At 34.8% G+C, this 17325-nt stretch overlaps 1 protein-coding gene across 7 annotated transcripts in view; it reads left to right on the top strand.

The window, feature by feature from the left end:
* Positions 1 to 3820: 3820 nt before the first annotated feature.
* LOC118746424 (sialic acid synthase) overlaps positions 3821 to 17325 on the top strand; it is a 50018-nt gene continuing 36513 nt past the window's right edge. For 5 of the 7 annotated variants that reach the window (XR_004993843.1, XR_004993835.1, XR_004993841.1 and 2 more), the window contains exon 1: positions 4296 to 4367. Coding sequence is in view for 1 of the 7 variants with exons in the window: in XM_036480278.1 (XP_036336171.1) it covers positions 3911 to 4039; positions 4152 to 4367 (345 nt within the window). In the remaining 6 variants the exon portion in view is untranslated. Of the gene's footprint in view, positions 4040 to 4151; positions 4368 to 17325 lie in introns of those variants that run through there. The other 2 variants (XM_036480278.1, XR_004993840.1) reach the window with 2 other exon arrangements.

Below are 17325 nucleotides of genomic sequence, written 5' to 3'. Positions count from 1 at the left end.
GCACCGACTTTCGTTTAAATATCAAAATTTGTTTCGAGTTAGCGTGTTTACAAACAGACGCGACTGAACCAATTCATGTCGTCATTCTGAATATTTTGATAAATATGTATGTAAGAATATGTTTGCATTAACTCATGCATTATCCTTTTCAAATGAGAATAAGCGTCTGAACAAACGCATACAAATTTTGTGCATTTGTTCGAACGTCGATATATAAATGTGTGTACATATTTTATATAAACTTTGGAGGTCTCCAATATAAGAGTGGTATATTTGAAAATTAGAGAGTTCTACCTTTAAGCTAAGTAATAGGCTGACTTCCAAAACGTCAATTGCATTGCACACGTACAAATTATAATGTTCGATAACGCCGAACTACAAATGGTTGACAATGTATACTTTTCCAAAACGCATCGGAAAAGTTATCGAAACACATTGTTAGAGTAATCAGCGCATCAGAAACAATGTTGATGCTTCGTTTGTTTTTGGTTGCGATTGGCGTTGTTAAAATGGAAAATTACGAAATGTATATTGAATATTCAAAATATGCAATGTAAGTGGTTGCGATGTTTCGCAACTTTGCATATACAAGCAGTTTAAATACCGCAGTAGAACAGTATCCAAACATTGTATTGGTACGTTTTGGAAGTCAGTCATACTTGCTTTAACCGCTAATTTATGGGACCATGTTCTAAAATCAGCCCACCATTATTCACTCAAAGTTGTGTTCGGAACACGATATTACCAGGGATGCCTTTTGGATCTAAATAAATCCAATTGGATACATTTTTAGACGAATTGGTGCGTGATACTTATTTTTTATTAGTTAGCTAAAAAAGATGCTTTAAGCAAGATCTTAATATATACATATATAAAGTAAATATATCTCTTTCATATCACATATTTTCATTTGTTAATTTAAAAAGAAAGAAGATCTCAGTCTATTTTAAATACACTGTTTAAAAAACAAAATTTGATTTATTTAAGGAAATTTTTATGAATTTTACTGAAAATACTTTAAATACACTCTAATTTTTTTTTTTTGATTATTTGCGCGTATTAAGGGCCTGTTTTTCAGTGCACGGCCGTGGTTTACACTAAGTTTAAACGCCCGATCTGGCTGGTTTAAACTAAGATTAGCCAATCAAATACCAGCCAGCTGTTCAATTTAAACTCAGTTTACTTAATCTGAGTTTAAACTGGCACTGAAAAACCGGACCTAAGAGAGGTAACTATTTTCCTCTTTTAATGTGTGCAAATTGGCACACCGCGTAATAAAATTAAACACTGCCTGTTTACTTTAACACACCAAATTTGTCGCAGAGAGCAAAATAACACATACAATGTTTAAAATAGAGTAAATGTAAGCCTCTAATGTTTATTATTTATAGAAAATGTATTTTTAGTTTAAAAGGTTTTGCAACTTTAAACATTTCATGTGTATATTTTAAAGATCTCAAGTTCAAAATCAAATCCTGAACATCTTATACGTATGTATATTTATACAGATTCTTGTTGGAAAATAGATACTTTTCAGTAGGAACAATTTCATTTCCCAGCACTAGCGACAACTGCGAATTTTATTCTAGTTTTGATTTTGGTGTTCAGGGGGCCAAATTCTGTTCTGTGAAAACGTGAAGTGAAAACATTTTTAATCACTTCACATAAAATTACGATTCTGTTTTCAAATCTAAATAAATTAATTTTATTTGTTTTTGTTATTTATGGCCTTATAACAATTATATTCAATATTTTTTATTGAGCCTGAGGCCGTTTTTAATGAAAAACTATTGTCGAAAAGCAACAACAATTTGAAAAAATGGTAGAAGTGATAGCTATTTCGGAAATCACCACATTTCCTCATCAGTTTTTCATTAAAAAGGGCCTCAAGTCCGATAAAAATTGTTGAAAATAAATTAACTTGTCAAAAAATTTTCACTGCGAAAACTTTTTACACGAAGTTTTGTGGCTGTGAAAAAGAAGAGTTGGGCGTTTTTCTTAAAACCATCTTCTTGTGATAAAGAATATCATTGTCTTAAACTAACAATAACTTACCAAATAATTACTTGCTAGATGTTAATGGAATATGTATGAATAATGTTAATAATCGAGAATCGCTTAGAATAATATATACATACGATGAAATGAAAAAAATTATATTTTTACTAACACTGAGTTTTTCATTTTCACTTCACAGTTTCATAGAACCAGAATTAGCCTCCAGATCGTGCTGTAAAATATGGATAAGAGCGTATAAAAAATTAAATTTTTTTTAAATATTTTTTTTTTTGCGTTTTAAAGCTGAAGCTATCAAAATATACAACGCGCATATACATATATTTCGTGAACATGTTTACTTGAGCACCGATTCTCCAAAATAAGGTTTGCGTAATTTTATTCTGTATTAATTTCCACAATATTGAATTGTACAAGTCTCGGGTTGCAAAATGCTCTTGTGTGGTTTAGGGGCCCTATAAGTTTGTTTTTCGTTATGCAAATAAGCATACAGATTCTTTTTTTTTAAGAAAGATATATACATTTTTTTATAACTATGGATTTAATTATAATTTTTTTTTTATTATGTTTCATTTAAATAAAAGTTTAACAAATAACAGTTTTGTTTGCTTTTTATACAACGCTGATCACGATGTGTGATTATGGCGAGATGTTAACTTCATGTTATTCATAGTGGACGTGATGTTAACTCCGCTGCTCTGTTCCGGGTCGCCATGTTATTCATAGTGGGCGTGATGTTAAATTCTCTGCTCCGGTCCGGGTTGTAATATTACGTCCGCCGAAGATAAATAAATATGTACGTGGTGCGTCTTCTGTACACTTATGGTCTGATTATGCATACTTCGCATAACTTTGCATAAACTTCAAACTGTAATTTCGTATGTACTTTGTATGTATTTTGTATGTATTCCGTTACCCATAATTTAGCAGATCTTTTAAAAACTTAACGATCTGTTGAGTTTAGATTTTGCTTCACATCTTCATAAGTTACATTTTTATTGCACTGGTACAAATGGTTGTGCGAAGTTATGCGAAGTATGCATAATCAGACCTTTAGGCTTTTTTGATGCGGTACATGCGTTCCTCAGAAAGCCGCGTAAAAAAATCCATACAAAAAGTTCTTAACATTCATACAAAAACAGGGGATGCATTCCAACATTTTCAAAAACCGCATAAATTCAGATAGTTTATGTAAAAAATTCTGAAAAACCGCATACAAAAAACCAGTGAGGCAATATTAAGCAAAAAAAAACAATCTATTTCTTCACTTCAACACTTATTATTCCATGTAAAACTGAGCATTAATCAAATAAATAAAATCTTACTTGTATTTTAACCAAAGGCAAAACAAAAATACTACAATAAATGCATGAATAATGTAAAAATAAAAATACAAATTATTTTTCAGAAGCATTGTCTCTTACAAACTGAAAAAAGTAATAATAACTCTCAAAAAAGCAAAATCGGTACAGCGAAAAATTTATTTGAAAACCCGCATAAATTCAAATCCGCACAAAAAGAGACCTAAGTCTATACTGTTTATTCTGTGGTGTAGCTCAGAATAATTAAATAGAACTACTCTCACATTCGCCTAATTCGTTAAGGGCCGGTTGTTCAAAGTCCGGTTATCACTACTTCCCGGTTAAACATCGTTATCGACGTTTTCGACATCATGCAAAAAACATGCTATCGATAAAGCAGTCGTTGTATTTAACCGGAGCTTCTATCTCCGATTTGTGCTAATCAGACATTGAACAACCGGCCTTAAGTCCGGCTCTGGCAACCAGAAAAAAATCTTAAATTTTAAGCAAACGGCAACGCTGAGCGTTGTTGTAATTTAGTTTAATTAACTTACTCACGTAGTGGATGTAGCATATGAGAATTTTCTTTTATAATGGCGGCTTTAAAATTGGGAAGTAAAAATGTTTTCCCTAAAGGAGATACAGTTTATATAATCGCAGAAATCGGACAAAATCATCAAGGAAAGCTTAGTATAGCAAAGGCAATGATCACGGAAGCAAAAGTATGTAAGATTCTCGTATACCCTATAACTAATACGTGCACATATGTACATACTTTCACAGGCACATATGTACATCCATAAATATACACATACACATATTTTAATGTTTTAGAGAATTGGGTGTGACTGTGTAAAATTCCAAAAATCTTGCCTATCCTCGAAATTTTCAAAATTTGCATTAAAGCGTCCATACGGATCAGAGAATTCTTGGGGTTCAACTTATGGTGAACATAAGAAGCATCTAGAATTTGGCGTGGATCAGTACAAAGATTTGCAAAACCATGCAAAGGAAATTGGAATAGATTTCAGTGCATCGGCAATGGATGAGGTAAATATTACATTAACTAATAGACCACATCTGTTTTCATTACGGTTTCAAAGATTTCGACCATTATAGTTGTGTCTAATATCACGGTACCCTGGAAATAATTTCAACCCTCAAGTTGCCTCCCTTCGCCTATTCCTGTTGCTACTAACATTTTCCAAAAAAAAGGGCAAAATCCGTCGGGCGCCTTTTTCTATAGTAACTTTTACTAATTCAATTATTACATAGGCCAACAAAAATTGGAAAAAAATTGGTTGTCCAAAATGTTAAAGCTGTTTTTGATAGACTTTTTTGTGCTGATTACGAATCTATAAGTACAAATTTTCCAACAGCTTTAGATTTTGAGAAGCCCTAGCGAAAAAACAAAAGGGGATATAACCTTCCACTTGGGCTTAAATTAAACCTAGAACTCTCGGCTACTATCTTTAAAAATATAATCTGTGGACCTTGACTTGATGGCCACTCATAGTCATTTATTGAACAATAGACTTCGCCAAAATCAGTTTTAGCTAACTTAAGGGTTGAAATTGTTTCCAGGGCACCGTGATATGCAATGGTTTGTAATAATTGGTACAATCGTATGCAAATCTTGAAGCAAAGAAGAAATTTTGAGTCAAAAGCGGTATGAGAAGTAGCTTCTAGGGCCGGTGTTTCAATGTCGGATAACACAAATCTCGGGTTAAATACGACTCTTTTGGGCCAATTATGCATACTTAGCTTTGCATGAGAGTTGTCACATAAGAATCTGTTAAACGGGCTTTGCGTGTAAGCGGTTATCCAACGCATAGCACTTAACATGTTGAATTCTGTTGGGTTTTTATTTTTACGTAAAAATGGTATAGCAGTGCAAGTATGCATAACTGGTCTATTTATCGATCACATGTCATATGCATGATGTCGAAAACGTCGATAATGATTTTTAACTAGGAGGTAGTGATAACCAGACATTGAATAACCGGCTCTTACTGGATATATTTTTCCTTGAAATAATTTACTAGTATGAAAATCAGCTAATTACATGAATGAACAGCGGTAACGATGTTTGACTGGCGATTAATGTAAACCAGAGTTGGTGAAAACGGCCGATTGTTCAATATCTGGTTATCGAAGTCGTCGATAACGATGTTTATCCGGAGATTAAGGGCCGGTTGTTCAATGTCTGGTTATCACCACTACATCATTACCGACGATTTCGACGTCATGCATATAACATCAGATCGATAAAGCAGTTTTTGCATTTCTACCTCCGATTTGTGTTAATTAGACATTGAACAACCGGCCCTTATGTTAACTGGTTACTTAATGGCTCATTAACACTAACTGCAGGTTAAACATGGCTGTTGCAGTATTTAACCGTAGCGTCTACCTCCGATTTGTATTAACCAGACATTAAGGGTCGTTTTCACCAACTCTGGTTAACGCTAATCGTCAGTTAAACATCGTTGCCGACGTTACTGATTCCATGAAAATTACATGCGTGAAAATGTTTGTAACTGTGTGCATAACTAAAAGGCAGGTAGCAAACCTAAGTCTTCGGTTATCGCTAATTCTGCCATTAATGCTGCTTCGCCTTCCGCTGTGGGAGTCAGCGTCAACTGATTCTCAGCCTCCTTCACAGTGGTCTATTTTTAAAAATAAAAAGTAAAAAAAAAAACATAATAAGGCATCGGATGTGGTTTTAGGTGTTAACAGTAGCACGGAACTGGATGTAGTGACTATGAACCAATGGATTCACCTTTCCTCTTTTAAACCAACGGTTTCCGAGGATGATATAATTTCATATGTTACTAAAAACTCTACTATCGACAAATCTCTTATTTCTTGCTTTAAACTTATTAAGAAAAATGCAGATATTAACCCTTTTAAGGCCGTTTGCACCATGTCTAGTTAATTCTAACTCCCAGTTAAACATCTTTATCGACGTTATCGACACCCATCATATAACATGTGATCGATAAAGCAGTTAACGTGCTTAACTGAAGGATGTACCTCCAGTTAGCGTTAACTAGACATGGTGCAAACGGCCCTAAGAGAATTAGTTTCAAGCTTGGGGTTGCGCCATCTCTTATTGACCAGGTCTTGAATCCTGCGCTGTGGCCTGTGAATGTGAAGGTTCGACCGCTTCAAAATTTACAAAAGGGCGATCCTCTCAAAAACAAAATGTAGCGTTATCCAAAAAATTTACTTTATTCAATGATTTAAAAATTCACTTTCAGAACATGGGTGGCATTCGCACTAAGTCTGAAAGCATACGTACTCAGAGTGCCCATTTGGACTTTGACATCATAGTTTTTGTTGAGACATGGTTAAACTCTAATTTTTAGGATGAAGAATTTTTCGATTCAAATCTTCGTCTTTCGTAAAGATCGCGATGCTAGTAGAACGGGGTGTTCATTGGGTGGAGGTGTTCTTATTGCCGTCCAGCGTTCGTTATACGCATTTCAAATAGAACTCTCTAATGAGGACCCTATTTTCGAGCAACTGTGTGTTTGCGTCAAAAGTTCTTCTGGTGTTGGCGATTTTTATCTAGTAGCCTCTGACGTTCCGCCAAGTAGTAGTTTTGAAATCTATAAAGCTCACACGGACAATATTGTCTCCCTTGCTAAAAATAAAGTTAATGATAATCATCTCTGCGTGTTTGGCGATATTAATCTTCCGAACATTATATGGTCAAAACATTTTTCCAACTTTGGGCTAATACCAACTAATATTACAACTTCCTTTGAATCATATTTCATTGATAATCTCTTAAGTTTAGATTTAGTTCAAATTAATTATTTTGAAAACAAACTTAATAGAATTCTTGATCTCATTTTCGTTTCTGGCAACTTTGATTCTACTATCTCTCAATGTCTTTTTCAATTCTCTCCTGCTGACAAAAATCATGTTTCAATGTTGCTTAGAGTCGAATTTTATGCATTTTCCGTCAACAAACCGGCCAACAGAATTGCCTTTAATTACTCTTCCTGTGACTTTTCTAGGCTTAATGATCTGTTATTTGCTACTAATTGGCATGACATGCTTTCGGGCTTAATGTCACTGACTGCTTTAATGCATTTAAATGGACACTGTTGGATATATGTTTCTCTAATATTCCGCAAATAAAAAAGTAATTACATACTTAATGTTGAGAATAATAATAAATCGAGTCCGAAGGCTTTTTGGCAATTCATTAAATCCAACAAGTCATGTGCGAATGTACCAGCTGCCGTGAGTTTTGATGATAAAGTGGCGAGCTCTCCGTGTGAGGTTGCCTATTTATTTGCCGAGTTTTTCCAATCTAACTTTTTTCGAGACAATATAGACTCCTATAATCTTCCCGAATGTAATCAGTTTTTTTCTCTAAATTTTGGTAATTTGAATCTATCCTCTGAGGACCTATCAGAAGGAATTTTAGCTTTGAAGCCCTCTTCTCAGACAGACGTGGACTGTAATTTTATTCAAAAAATGTCCCGCTATAGTCGCTTTACTAAACATAATTTTTAATAAATCTCTAGCAGCCGTTGTCTTCGTTGATGATTGAAAATTGACCACAGTAACACCAATCTTTAAAAGTGGCAAAAAGAATGATGTACGAAACTATAGACCAATTTCCAAGCTGTCGACTACTTCCAAATTATTCGAAGCTATCATTAAAGAGAAAGTATACTTTGCTACGAAAAGTTTAATTTCTTCCAACCAACATGGTTTTGTATCAGGCAGGTCCACGGTCTCCTACCTGGCCGTTTTCAGCGAATATTGCATTGAATCATTTTCGTCCGGACTTCAAGTAGATTGCATCTACACAGATTTCTCCAAAGCTTTTGACACGGTGTCACATAGAATTATCTTACGTAAATTGGGATCTTTTGGTTTTCACTCGATTTTCCTTCAATGGTTGGAATCATATCTAAGTGAAAGGCGTTGTCTGGTTACAATTGCGAGCGAATCCTCTGCTCCTTTCATTGCCACTTCAGGGGTACCTCAAGGAAGTGTTCTAGATCCTCTACTTTTCGTCCTATTTATAAATGATATAAGCAGTTGCTTTTCATTTGCTAATCACTTATTATACACAGATGACTTGAAAATTTTTGCCGCAATAAGAAATTTAAACGATGTAGCTGGGCTTCAGGCCGATCTTAATGAACTTGCCTGTTGGTGTACTAATTCCTTTATATCTTTAAATATTAAAAAATTTTGTCAAGTCACGTACTCCAAATCTCGTGATCCTCTGCAATCGTCATACAATATCTCTAATAATGTCCTTCAATCTCTGGATGAGGTCAAAGACCTGGGAGAGAAATGTGCTCTTTCTCAAGTCACATCAATTTTATTATCTCGAAGTCCTACTCGATTCTAGGTTATGTGAGAAGAAATAGTGCTAACTTTTCAGATCCTTACACAATTAAATTATTGTTTACTGCGTTTGTTCGGTCCAGGCTGGAATATGCTTCATTCATTTGGAGACCTTATCACCAATTTGCTATAGCAAGAATTGAACGGGTGCAAAAGGTGTTTCTGAAATTCGCTCTAAGATGTTTAAATTTCTTGGACCCTATTCCATCATATAACTCCCGCCTGCTTTTAATAAACTTAAAGTCGCTTGAACGCAGAAGGTCGATACTATCGCTGTCTTTCGTTTTTAATTTAATTCAAGGGAACATTGATTGTGAGTTTCTGTTGCAACGCGTAAACTTTCTTATTCCGGCAAGAACTTTGCGAAGCTCTTACCCTTTTTACCTTAAGTTTTTTAAAACCAATTATGAATCCAATGCACCAACTGCACGGGCGCTTCGATAATTTAATGAGGTCTCGAATCCCATTTCGTTTGATTTTTCAAATACTAATACAGTAAGAACCATTGTGTTTTTTGACTAATTAAATAAATAAATAAATAAAATAAATAAATTCAAACAAAAAAAATGTAAAGAACACCACTCTGTAAATGTCCCAATCGCTTGGTCTGGCCTTGATTCAAAGTGAACATTTGAACACAAATTTACATGCGTGGCTGTAGCTCAGTGCGCAAAGATGCTTGGCGCTATTCGTTAGCTTTCAGGAGGGTCCGGGTTCAAATACCCTCCGAGGCAACATGGTTATAAAATGATAGAATAATTTTTTTTTGTGTTTCCGAAATATGAAAAAGCATCTGTCTGTTAAGTGCAGAACGCAGTCGTGCTCCAATAAAAAAAATCTTCAACACTGGACTAGTCTAGGACAAACTTACGGTCAGTGTTGAGTGGACCGGTCCTTTTCCAATGACACGCCAATGCTAAAAATGGCAGTTGAAACCATGAGGGACTAGTGCTGGTAACAATAGGCACTATCTGAGGGCTAAGCTAGGGTGAGTCTGAATTCCTGCAGGGTCATTATCGATACAAATTTCTTGACAACACCACTCTGTGACTGCCGAATGTGCAAATGTACAAATCGTGTGATCCCTGCTCAATAAATTATGTAAATCTTTTCCCCAACGAACAGAGGAGTATTTGCATAGTAAAACCAGTCAAAATTATTTGGTATGTTTTTCTGATAAGGAATAATTAAGTAGGCGGCCGCTGTGGTGTAGTGGTAAGCAGTGCGTGTTTCCACTCAGCAGAGCTTGGGTTCAAGCCCTGGTCAAAAGCAATATCGCAAAAAAAAATTGAAAAAAGGTTTTTTCCTAACAGCGGTCGTCCCTCGGCAGGCAATGGCAAACCTCCGAGTATATTTCTGCCATGAAAAACAACTCATAAAAATACAATCGCCGTTCGGAGTCGGCGTAAAACTGTAGGTCTCTCCCCTTTATGTGACAACATCAAACACTAACATATGTGTAAGCGCCAACCTATTATTATTATTATTATTATTATTCATGAAAGAAAACACGGAACTTATTTAGTCATAATTAGGCATTTATGTGTATGGGAAAAAAGGCTAATTATGCTTTGTCAATTAAAATTATACATATAAATAACTTAAAAATATAAAAAAAGAATGCGGTAAATTGTGCTAAATACCCATACGTTCTCGTCGAAGCTGAGTAGAGAGTGTTATTATCCAGATTCATAGTCCATCTAAACATCTTCCGAGGGTACTGAAATTTGAGGACAAATAATTCAGTAAATCTCGGTACTCAGCTCCGACGACAGCATTTAAGTATCGAGCGCACTTCTCCGCATTCCGCATTATATTTTTAAGTTATTTTTACTGATGAAGAAAACAGTAGGAAGAAACTAGCAGTGCATCGAGTTTTTCATCAGATCTTTGTCAAATAATATTCGATCAACCTAATTGATTTTTAATTATGCCAGCATCGACTCTCGCTATAACTAGCCGTTGAACATTTCCGCTTGGAATTCCTTTTGAAGGATCTTAAACTTCGACTTTAAATAGCGGGGAAAGCAGACGTAGGCGAACAGTTTTATAACAGAAGTTTATAGCCGAGGATCCAAAATACGTACCTATGTATATCCCTATATTGCCTGACGAGACCCGACAAGCAGACAAAATTACAGTTATTTATTTACAATTTTTCTTTAAACTATATATGGGATCCCCTATTTGTATGTCTACTAGTTTTATTTTAAGATTGGTCCATAAAAACATAATAACGGAAGAAACAAATGCAGCTATTAGGTTAGGTTGATAGGTTCCTGTGACCCCAATAGCACACATAGGCCATTGGTTGTGGGCCCGTTGTGATCCCATAATTTCTCCTAATGCAGCTATTGGAAGCGTCAAAAATCTTTCCAGCAGATAGATCGGTTATATAGCTTGTTTAAATATGTTTAAAGAGAATTTTATCAAAGTTGATAAATCTGAATATTGCAGGTTTTACTATACAAATACTCCTGTGTGCAACGTGAAGTTCTTGGTAATTCCGACGAATATTCTTTTCCATTGATTTACAAACTTTTCTGCATTCTGGCCATACTTTAAGCTAGTAACGCTACTTCAGAAATAAGTTTTTCAACCCTTTCAACACTGCCAGGCTGACAGAAAATTTTTGGGTACGAAGCAAGGCATACCAAACAGGCAGTAGGATTTGAGATAAAACAACATTTGCGTATATTTTGTTGTGGCTTCTGGGACCTATTTCATAAAGCAACAGTGATAATTTTGTAACGACAGGCATTTCCATGTTGTCAGTGACAATTCGACAGTTTGGTGGGTGTTTTGTTTCATAAAACCAATTCTCCACCTCTTAAATTCCATGAGAAATTCCATTGAAAAAGTGACAAATTGTCATTGTCGGGGTTTAAAATTGTCGTTGACAAAATTGTCGCCAGTCATATGAAATTTATATGTAAATCATATGTAATAAATGCATTTGAAAAGTAACGAAATGCACGCAATTCCAAATGTGAAATACCAAAGAATAAAAAATTTGAATTGGAAAAATGAAAATTTTTGCAACGTCCTTAGTTAATTTGCTTGCTTCTCGAAGCATTCATCCATCCCTTGCAAACAGTGTTGTCACAAAAAAATTACCAAATTCCTGAAAAACAAATGAAAAACCTCAAAATCCGCACAAATTACTCAAAATTTTCTTATTTACTACTTACAGGTACTTAGCATAAAAATTAATTACATTATATAACGATGGAATGAAAAAAATTGAATATGGAGCAACAAATGCAGATGTGCTTAAGAGCGAAAAACACCACACACGCGGCTTGACAAACCAAGCGAAATATCCCTTTGCTTAAGCTATTTATGTTGTGTGGGGTTTTTGAGGGGTTGATTTTCTGGACGCTATGTTGAGGTTTGATCAAACCGCTTACGTTGTGTATGATAAAATCGCCTCATTCGCAAAGGAATTTTTACCGAATGAGGAAGCAAGATAGAAAAATTGAAGAAAACCAAACCCTTTTACATTGTGAACCGGAAGAAAGCTAAAATTCTTTGTTTGAACGAGTCATGTTTGCATGGTGTATGGCAAAATGGGAAAAGTAGGTTTGAAAAATGTTTGAAAAGCCGCTTGTGTGGTGTATTCCGCTCTTAATAAAACTTCGGAAAGTTTTTTGTTCGCAAATTTGCAGAGCGATTTAACAACTCTCTTGTGTAAAACATGGTTGCATTTGTTATCTGCAAATATATCGAGAGAAAATTCCTCAAAATAAAAATCCTCAAAAAATTCTCAAGCGCTCCCGAAATTCCTCACGCTTTGAGGAATTACTCACAAAGTGGCAACACTGATTGCAAGGCCCAGTAATCCGCGGTTGTGCTGCTGAGTTGCGCGAGCGTTCCAAAAGCTGCTATTCAACCGCTTGTTTTGTATGGAAAAAGAATTCACATGCAAATAGATTTTAATAATTTAGAATTTTTGTGAAAAGAAATTAAAAATATTTGACACTTTCAAGACCAAATAATTTGAACAAAATCAAATCAGCTGCTTTGCTGATATTACCTGTCCAATGTGCCTTGGTACGAAGTTTTATTTAAAGTCCATGCAATTTCAGTATAAAAAGTGAACAAACGTAGTACCTCAAAATTGGCGCTGATTTTTGATCCATACAAAATACTTATGTACTCTAAAATACTCGTATTTTTATATGGAAAATCGCAAAACATCGAACTTGCACCTTACTATGTTTACTAAAATTGGCTATAAAAATGTATGCCCAAAATTTTTCTAAAAAAGCTGATAAAAAAATTTTAAATTTTGATAGGAAATTTTTGAAATTGGTTGAATTTTCGCAAACTTTACATTTATTGATAAATTTTACATGGCAAAATTACTTGATTTCAGCATGATGTAAATTACGATAATGTGAAAATGCTTTATAAAATACTTTTTCTGTTTAACATTTTAAAGTTGCTGATATGAAGACCCCGAAAATGACGCTGTTTGAAAAAATCATGTTACTTATTTCTGTATATAGTTAAGTTGGCCCCAGTCTGTATCTGCCACTGCTTCTGACAAAGATAGTACGTAACACCATTCCCTTTGACTAGCTTTTAGAGTACGAGATCATTGTGGAAGAACACAAGTGATATATCTTAAGGTTGACAGATAGCTGACAGGGTATTCAATTTGGCGCAACATTAAAAATTAAAAAAAGGAAAAATTATAAAAAAATGAAAAATTTATATATTTACAATTTTTAAGAAACGTAGGAGGCACTGAAGGCGATTCAATCAAAGGCATGTTTAGTTCGTTTTTTACCCTAATCGGTGGGTATTCACATTGTAGCACAACGCAATTTAAGTACTAAATAGCTGAGTTAGTTAAGTTTTCAATAAAAACAAGTAATATTTAAGCAAGAAACAAAACCGTCTTCAATTCTCATATAAAAATTTAAGATTATCGTTATTTTCTTCATGATCCAGTGATCCACCTTTCCTTAAAAAAATAATAATTATAGAAATCGTTTAACATGGTCCAAAGTTATGCGGTAATATACATAAAAAAATATATTTCGACGAATTGATAACCTTCTCCTTTTTGTGAAGTCGGTTAAAAATATATGTGTAATAAAAAGTATATATAGAGAAAGTATTGAAAACGGTGGCTGTGGTGCAATTGTTAGAGAATTTAATGGCACCTAAAATTTTGTAGCCGATACATGGCGCAATAAGCAGGTGAATTAATAAAACGGCTTTCTCAAAACTAGTAAAAACTTTTGACTCTTTCTGACGGTGATCTTTTTTCCAAAATGCGAAAAATCGTATTTTTGAATCCTTTTTCATTACGGGTTTAAGGTTTTTACATCAGTATACCGTAAGGATACCAATACGACTTTGTGAATTTTTGAGAAAAAATTTAATTCAAAGCGCATTAATTTTTTGTCAGCCTCTGTGTATCAATTTGTTAAGGGTATTCATCAAACATAAATACATTATAAGCCGTATAAACTTATAATTGTGTAAACTTTACAAATTAACTGTTTGTATGGAAACTCGTTTACACATTTTTGATAAATTTCTCCAGCAATTTCAATGAATAAACTGAAGCCAATGCAATTTTGTCGCAACTCTAGCTGTGTTTTCTTGGGCAATAATCGGGATCCGCATACAAATTTTGCACGCAAATACAACAACAACGATATGATCCTGATAGAGATCTGGGTAAATTTATGATCCGCTGTTTGTTTTGTTTCACTGACAATTGGCAGTACAGTTTGGTAGCACTGACAAATGAACTCAAACAGGCATTCTACCATTGTTTCTTTTAACTTGCTTCAAATAAATCGCCTTTATGCTAAATATTTATTTACTAGCAGACCGGGCGAACTTTGTCATGTCCAAAATTAGATTTTTAATTTAAACATTTTGGTCCAACACTTTCTCCAACAGTCCACGCTTATGATTTCCCTCGGCACATTCATCGGCGGTCTTTTGCCGCCTTAAATAAGCTGACGAAAGTGTTATGTCCCTGAAAAAGTTACTTGCTGGCAACAAGATCCGGATCTATAGTGAATCTGCCCTACAAACTTTATCTTATAGTTGGTGGCTACTTCAAAATGGGTGCTTTTCATGAAAACAATTTAAGTGAAGAATGATTTTTTTCTGTCAGGTTCCATATTAAATTCAAGTAAAAAAATATATTTTCATTAAAATGCTTTCATGAAACTGGCTTTTAAGGTATTTCGACAGGTGGTGATTTGAGATGCATTACTGCACAACTCAACCCTGGTGTATCCGAATAAAGCTTTGACGCATAATAATGTTGGTAAATCACATCCATTGGGTCAGTCGTAACACACGAGAGTTCTATACTCAATGGTGCAGTAGGTCGATTTAGTCTGACATTCACGGCACCTTTTCTCACTTGTCGATTTTTAGTAATAACTCGACCTCAGCACCACCTGACTGTTTTTTTTTGCAATTGGACTGCCTTTACCGTTTCCAATACATGTTTTGAATATTCACCAAATCGGATTATAAAAAAGATTTTTAATAATAATTCAACTCCAGCGCCAACTGGCGGGTTAAGTTGTGAAACTAAACTATCCAGAGACGGTGCAGCGAACAAAGGTGGCGCCGTCAGTGGTACCGCTACTTTGGTTTTGCCGATTTTGACAGTTGTGGTAACTTGTAAATAAACGTTTGTTTACAAATCAACGAAAGAGAATTTTGAATTATAAGTGAAAAATCAGTTTAAATCGTGTTAATTTGCAATTTGTGTGTGATTTTTGAGTTGAAGACTGCGTAAAAACTAATACAATGAAGTGCTGTGTGTTAAATTGCGACAACCGTCAAGACGCAAGAAGCGTAGATGCAAGTGTAGCGCTGGGACGAATCAGTGCATTTTGTGTACATAGGGCACGGCAAAGCCGTTCCCAAAATGTTTCTCTATTATTATATTAACAGCATTTCCTCACAATGAATGCTCCACGCAGCCTCCATCAGCACGTTAACTTATCAGTCCCGCAGAGATGCTGCTGCAGTTTTCTGCAGCAGTCTTAATTGCAAAGCAATGGAGTGCACTAAAACTTTTGCTGAAGCAGCCTCAATTGTAAAGCAATGGAGTGCACTACAATGTTCACTGTTCTCTAATAGATTAGGTTAAAAATGCAATATTTTCGCATTTAGCAAAATTAAAACACGTTTTTCGCAGTAAAGTGAACTGCTTTGGCTGTTTCAACTCGTTCTTCTTTTCGCTCTATTCTTTGTTTACTTGTGGTACACAAATGTCAACACCCAGGACAGCGCAATCTTGTATTCTATCATTCTTGCCAGAAACCCACTTAAACACACACACAAAACTTTGTTAAAATCCCTCCAGCCATATAGGATTTCACTCACAAACATATCTACTAGGGATGTTAATTTTTTCGATTTTTACGATCTCGGGATGTCGTTGGTTCAATCCCGGGATCCCGGGATCAGTCCTGAGATTTAGATATTTAGGGCCATTTTCTCATGTAACCTGTAACTTTAAAGCTCACTTTATATTTAAAGGTTGTATTAAAATTTATGATTGTCAATATGGTTTGAGAAGCTCTCCTACCATAAAATAAATAATAAGTAAATGGGTTTGGAACGTACTTTTTTATTTAAAATGAAAATTATTTCATAAGTCACAAAACGAGAGACAGTAATTAAATTTATATGAATTTAATAATACTTTAGTGTGTACATATCTGATAAAGTAATTTAAGATATGTCGAAAAAAGCTCGATGCAAAAAAAAAATTAAGGCAAAAAATTTATTTTCTGGTTGAAAGAGGTTATAATGCTAGTGGCAGATATAAAAGGAGCGCCTTAATTCGACCAGTGTTTTGCCTATATTGCTTTCGTTTATCCAAAATTAACATTTTTTTTAATAAAAATCTACCTCATATTACATATAATTAACTGCATATAAATGGGCATTTCTCTGACGTCATAATTTTTTTTAAATAATTTATGGAGCCCTAACCGCGAGAATAACGTAAGCGAAATTTTTTCAAAATTTTCATTTTGATGCAGAAATGTTCCTAGAGCATCTAGATGCATGTCTCCATCAAAACGAAAATTTTGAAAAAAATGTCGCTTACGTTATTTTGGAGGTTAATAATAATAATAGATTGGCGCTTACACATATGTTAGTGCAGAGCTTCTTAAAGTGGGTTCCGCGGAACCCAAGGGTTCCGTAGAAAATTCACCGGGGTTCCGCGAAATGAATTTTGGTATGAATTAGCATGAAGTTCTATAAACAGCTTGACCGAGACACAATTTTCTATTTTCAAGTATACATATGTATGTACCCGTAGTTAGTATGATTTCCGTACCGAGTGCCATACGTAATGTGACCAACCGTACTTCTTTCGGAAGTACAGTACTTCTTTTTTCGCTCCTGTACTTCGTACTTCGAAGTACAGTCAAATGTACTTCTTTTCGATATTTTGTACTTCTGGACCAGTTAGCGACAACTTTCGGATCGCTATAGCACTTTTTTACGTATGATATATATGCTTTTGCGTCAAAAAGTGCGATAGCGATTCGGAAATTGTCGCTAACTGATCTCCCCCAGGTCCTGTTTAAACCATTAACGTCGTCGGGGACCGATGGCA

This window comes from Rhagoletis pomonella, unplaced genomic scaffold (assembly GCF_013731165.1).
Source record: "Rhagoletis pomonella isolate Grant_MI unplaced genomic scaffold, Rhpom_1.0 Rhpom_scaffold_00001, whole genome shotgun sequence".
Classification (NCBI taxonomy): Eukaryota; Metazoa; Arthropoda; class Insecta; order Diptera; family Tephritidae; genus Rhagoletis; species Rhagoletis pomonella.
The sequence above is the reverse complement of the archived record's forward strand: the minus strand, read 5'-3'. Positions and strand labels throughout refer to the sequence as shown.